Source organism: Amyelois transitella, chromosome 8 (genome assembly GCF_032362555.1).
Source record: "Amyelois transitella isolate CPQ chromosome 8, ilAmyTran1.1, whole genome shotgun sequence".
Lineage (NCBI taxonomy): Eukaryota > Metazoa > Arthropoda > Insecta > Lepidoptera > Pyralidae > Amyelois > Amyelois transitella.
In genome coordinates this window covers 10,795,547-10,801,824 of record NC_083511.1, presented here as the reverse complement: position 1 = coordinate 10,801,824, position 6,278 = coordinate 10,795,547, and the positions used below count along the sequence as shown (strand labels likewise).

Here is a 6,278-nt window from a genome sequence, read left to right as displayed (position 1 = left end):
TTAAACCATTTTTTGTTACTTTTTTATTAATGTGAATGACTTAATGATTGATTATAGGAATCGTAATTACCTATATGAGAATTCCGATTTCATTTAATTTTATTTAAAATACTTATAAGACGAATCATACGACAATCAACTTTACTCTCATCTGACCTCCACAACCTTCGCTGGTAAACCAAACCCGTATTGGATCGATCATGGTCACATCCAGTTGCCTGTATGTGCAGGTTTCCTCACGTTGGTTTCCCTCACTGTACTTACATTGCCGAGGTGGGATTTGAACCTGTGTCTTTGTGCACATCACGCATTTTAACCAGGCACCTTACCGATTCGAACACCGACGCTTTATATGAAATATTCTTATATTGCCTGATAATGCATAGGTATGTAGGTACCTATGCATTATCAGGCAATATAACAATATTTCATACAGATTTGTCTGTAAATAGAAAACAATTTAGAAGTGATTGTACATAATTATTCATTTTTATTAAAACGAAATGCAAATTTTATCAGATACTTTTAATGTATGCCGGTGGCCCTACATGGTCAACTTTAAAGATTCTAGTAGAATTAAGTACTAACCCTTTTATGTTATTTTATATTATTTTGCAGATTTATAATTTTATGTATTACTAACAAACTGGATCTTTGTAATCTGATATTAATAAATGAATTGAATTGAAATTGAATTGAATTAATGTAACACTTACAAGTAAGTAATTAAGATTTTATATCATGATTTTTTGTAAATTGATTAATATCTAATAATAACAATTTTATCGTAATTTTATCTACTAACTTCGCAGCAATACTGAAAATTTTTGAATAAAATATTATCTTACTACATACTTACGAGTTAAAGATTTTTTTAAACTTGTAAAAAAATATTTTTTTATAACTTTAAATCCATTAAGTATTGTTGATCATATCGACACACTAATTACATACGAATAAAAGAGTTTTAATCAATTCACAGGTCGTAAATCGCAATCAAGCATAGACAAAATTGTAATAAATTGTTGCAGTCAAGATAAAAAGATATTAATGTGCAGTTGGCGTCAATGTGTTAAAAAGTAACTATTTATGGTTATGCCAAATGGAATGAAAAAATTCGTAATTGTTTCTTAAATTGCTGTAGTAGACACGTTATAAGCTAAATAATTATTGATAATAACTGAAATGAGTAAGCATTAAAGAAAAAACTTGAAGAAAAATATCTACTTACAAGCGTACAAAAATACAGTTGATTTTTAAGTAGGTACTTATATACTTGAACAAGTTTTAAATTATTGTGAGTAAACATTATTATTATTTTAAGTTATAATTTGTTAATAAGACCGAAAAATTACTTGAACGTGTTAAATTGTAAATTGTCCGCATATATGCTAACGTTATAACACACATTACACAGTACCTATATATAAATAAACTTGAATAAGTACCTACATAAGTTCTTTAAGTTTAAATTGATATAGGTATTTCCCAAAAATAAAAAACCAAAAAAAAAACCCTATAAAAAACAAAAAAAAAATGAAAACAAACAAATTATTCAGCGTCATCAAAAATAAAACGTATTTTTACATCAACTTTACCATATAAATACGTAATCCGGGTAAATATGGGTAACGCGAACCTCCGGGCTGGGTCGAGGCTGGGGCTGCCCCCCTCCCTGGGGGGCGGGGGGGGGGGGGGGCACCTGTGTAGCGTTACAGCCTGGGTGTGGTTTGCCGTTCAATAACTTAATACTCTAGAAAGGCTTTCACGCTGAAATCTCGCCGATTTATAGCGCGACTAATGTGTTTTGATACGCTGTGTTTATTAAGACCTATTTTTAGACATGGTTCTTAAATTATTTGATTTTATACTTACCTATTTGTATAGGTAGTGTGAAATGCGGGTAGTGATTTTCCCAAATACCTACCTATACCTAAGTTGTCATGCATCAAACTAAAATACTCTTTTCTGAGGTTCTTTATGATATCCCATTAATTTTTATTGGTATAATATATTTATTTGGAACATAAGGTAGATTTTCTGCTTAATCCAATAGTAGACTATTAGATACTGCTATTAGCATTAAGTCCACCTATTGTACTTTACCGTAGTAGACCCATACTGGAAGAGTTCTTTCAGCTGGATTTGATTGCGCGAAGTACCAGCACCCTTTTGGGGCAGTTGTATATTTTGAAAAGCTTTCCGTAAGCACATTTTTTAAATGGGACGCGAGCCTCATTAGTTTAGGTAGTTTGCAGCTTATACCTAGCTGATTGACAAATACTTGTACAAGTATATCAGATATACCTACCTAAGTAACTTAATTAATTTATTGATTTTTTTATTTTATTTTTTACAAATTACACAGATTGAGTTAGCATTGTTAAATTAAAATGACGTGATAAAGTACCTGCGAAGGCTTATATTTTCTGAATGAAATATTTATTTTGTTTTTTAATTTTACTAGGTAATTGTAAATGTTACCATAAAGGAAAAATAAATCAATTTCTAAAATTGTACTGTGTTATAATTACGAAAATGAAGTCCGTTACATTGATCAAAAAAATCTTTTATCCGGCTCGAAGGACCAGAAATACTAATGTGTTAAATAGATTTGATACTACTTTTACAGTTTAAAAAATAAATAAATAATACACAACAATACAACAGGCACTTATCGCTATACCTACTTATCCAAAAAGTAATTTAAATATGATTTAAACTTATCTACTACTACTTAGTAATTTATACCTACCCATTGTAGGTATTTTTGCAATTAAAAATAATGAATGACAATTTCATTAGTAGCCCGTAAGTTAGAGAAAGTATTTAAGATACCTACTTACACAGAACAAGATACTTACTGTACCAAGTACTCTTACTAAGTGGATTGAAAGCTTTTTAAATAAAAATTAATGGTCATTTATTTCCATGACCCAACATGGTCCTTAAGTAAACAACTTAAATATTTATAATTTTCAAATAAAATTAAATAACTAAATAATTGAAATTCGTTTGGGCGAAAGAAATAATCAACAAGGAAAATAAAAAAGAAAATATCACCCAAACAACTCGGAAAACATTGCGTATGCGCACTATGTTCTTTAAAGGCTTGTAGGTAAGCAAGAAAATACATCTTTCAATTCTAATAGGTTTTTATTGTAAATTATACGGCTTGTAATAAAAAAGTACCTATTTACAAACTAGGATTACAGGATACGAAACATTGTAAGTTCAAGATACTTACTTAGAGTCCTTACATTTGGATCTTATTTCTAAAGGCTCAAAACGTGTAATATAAAATACCAACCAAACCAAAGTGATGTACCTAACTCTAGTCGGATGCCTCGGAATACAATATATAACTTTTCAAAGTATAAGTAGGGAGTAGGTATGACTACAAGATTTTAATAAAATATACAATACCTATACGTACTAAGTAGGCAGAGTAAGTACCTACCTAATCTTGGATTTAAGGTTTCGCTGTCGTCGATGGCAAACGCCCTTCGTGGCTGCGTATTTAGATTATTCATTCGCCGGTCAGAAACAGTAGGTAGGTCGCACAATCACAAGCATGTAACCTACCCGGGTGAATATATGGTGGAGGCTATTAATTGCAGGTTTGCAGGTAATCGATCGAGGTGGCTCGAGTCGGGTCGGGCGGCGCGGCGTATGCGTGTCGGATTCGGATCATGGCGGCGCGGGGGGCCTCGCCCCGTCGCCCTCGTTAAACGCGCCCGCCGGATACGAGCCGCGGCGCGGTTGAAAGCTATCCGGCCCCCGCCGGGCGGCGCGCGCGATTGGCCGAGGCCCCGCGCGCTCCGTAACCGATAGCCAATCGCGAGCGCAGTCCCAACACGCCCCTGACCGAGCTCGGGCTCCGGCTCAAACCGCGCGAGACTCCGCCGCGCACACTCGCACCGATGCGCGGCTCGTGGGACGAGTCTACGACGGCGGCGCTGCACGCGCGCATACTGGAGGCGCACCGCGGGCCCGCCGCGGCCGACCGCGCCGCCGAGCCCGCGCCCTGCGCCGACCAGCCGCCGCTCGCCCTCAACAGCATCGAGCTGGCCGCGCCGACGCCGCTGCTGCCGCTGCCGACCCTCTCCTTCAGCGCGTCGCAAGTCGCCACCGTCTGTGAAACCCTGGAAGAAAGTGGCGATGTGGAACGACTCGCGAGGTTCCTTTGGTCCTTGCCTGTAGCTCATCCGAATGTCGCCGAATTAGAACGGTGCGAAGCCGTGCTTCGGGCACGAGCAGTTGTGGCTTTTCACGCGGGCCGGCATCGGGAATTGTATTCCATCTTGGAAAGGCACCGTTTTCAGAGATCGAGTCACGCGAAACTACAAGCGTTATGGCTAGAAGCACATTATCAGGAAGCCGAGAGGCTTCGAGGGCGTCCCTTGGGTCCCGTCGACAAATACAGAGTCCGCAAGAAGTTCCCACTGCCGCGAACCATATGGGACGGCGAACAAAAGACGCACTGTTTTAAAGAGCGAACGCGGTCGTTACTAAGAGAATGGTATTTACAAGATCCGTACCCGAATCCGACGAAAAAGAGGGAACTCGCGGCGGCGACGGGGTTGACGCCGACGCAGGTGGGCAACTGGTTCAAGAACCGACGGCAGCGAGACCGGGCCGCCGCCGCCAAGAACCGCTCGGCCCTGCTCGGCCGAGGGTTCGCCTCCTCCTCCACGTACGACGAAGACTCTGCCGACTCCGAGATCAACGTGGACGAGGAGTAGCACAGACTGATAGTGTAAAGAATTCAGTGATACACACACGTTTTATTGTGAAGCGACAGATGTCGCTGGACGTCGAGTGAACGAATGTTGCAATATAGACCAGTTATCCTATCCTAGTTAGAATCACTGAGACCGTGATGCATGTGATGTTGCATTGTAAATCAGTTATTAGGGCGTAATTTTATTTCTGAAAGTGTAAAGAGTGCTTGAAGTATCAGCATTTCTGAGTAACAGGTATGTAAACTCTTTTGTAATGATATTTGATGAATATATATTTTCTTTAATGACAAAGTCTTAGGTATTTTCTTAATCAGTTTATGGCTTATTAGCGTCGTAAAGGTGAAACAGGGTTTTTTTTAATATTTATACTGAATTTCTATGTTACCTCCTTGGTTTGACAATGCTTACCACTGACGGAATAATTATTAGGTAGGTATTTTATATGGATAGAATAGACAAATTGAAATAGAGATGGGAACTTAAAAATTAATAGATAATATCAATATTGATTGATCTCATAGGGCCATACATTGAAGTATTGAAAGAATTCCTTTGGTTACAAATATCAAGAAATCATCAAAGTGATACCTAAATTATTAATTGAATTAATATGAATAATAAAAACATTGAGAACCACCGTGCGGCTTTTTTTGCTCGACTTGGCGGGGACACTACCGTTACCTCAGATTTTAAATATTTTTTTTTAAACTTATGTAATTTTGAAACAAACATTAATAAATAAACTATAGGTATTAACAGTGATTGCCTGATATGGGATTAGGTTTTGGAATTAAGATTAGAAGGCTCGAAAAGTGTTAGAGTGCACATTATTATTTAGTTAAATGTTATACCTATAATGAAATTAAAGATACTTATTTCGTATTTTATGAGTCCATCTGCGAATATTTTATTAATTTTCATAATAAGTTCTTGCATTTTTTTTCTTTTAAATTATATACCTACTCAGATTATATTTAAAATTATATGATTATATATTTGTTCAATTTGACTGTCCTAAGGAGTAACCTTAAAATCAATTAAAATAATGGTGATTTCTATGACAATCTAATCCTTATTTCAATTTGGCTAATTATGAACTTTTGTTTTTATTTATAAGTTATCTACTTAAAGCCTGAATTCTACTATATATATTTTTACCAAGATATTTAATTTTATTTATAATTATATAAAAAATTAGACTTATTCACACGTGGTAGACAGTTGTCGGTATAATAGAAGTATTAAATTCGTGAAATGAATTTGAGAGTCGTGTTACAATATCAACCAATAGCGATTATGAAGGTTTTATATGGTAGTGATTCATGAACTATTGTGTTTCGTGTTTAGAAATGCTGTAAAAAAATCTTAATATTTGACATGCGCGTGATCTATGTATTGTTATAAATTCTCCATTCAGAAATTGTATAAACTGCTTATCATTAATAATCCAATATCGTGTAACACATTTTACAAATACTTATTCTATAATTTTACCACACGTTTGGAGATAACATCTCTTATGTTAAAATTATT

At 36.1% G+C, this 6,278-nt stretch overlaps 1 protein-coding gene across 1 annotated transcript; it reads left to right on the top strand.

Moving 5' to 3' along the window:
• The first annotated feature begins 3,890 nt into the window (after positions 1-3,890).
• LOC106136003 (homeobox protein SIX6-like) lies at positions 3,891-4,745 on the top strand. Its single transcript, XM_013336434.2, has one exon. It carries the CDS (start codon positions 3,924-3,926, stop codon positions 4,743-4,745), a length of 822 nt encoding a protein of 273 aa, XP_013191888.1. The 5' UTR covers positions 3,891-3,923.
• The last annotated feature ends 1,533 nt before the right edge of the window (positions 4,746-6,278 follow it).

What these genes read in the sequence shown, in the direction of transcription:
- LOC106136003 (XM_013336434.2), top strand. Translation starts at nt 3,924, where the DNA reads ATGCGCGGCTCGTGGGACGAGTCTACGACGGCGGCGCTGCACGCGCGC.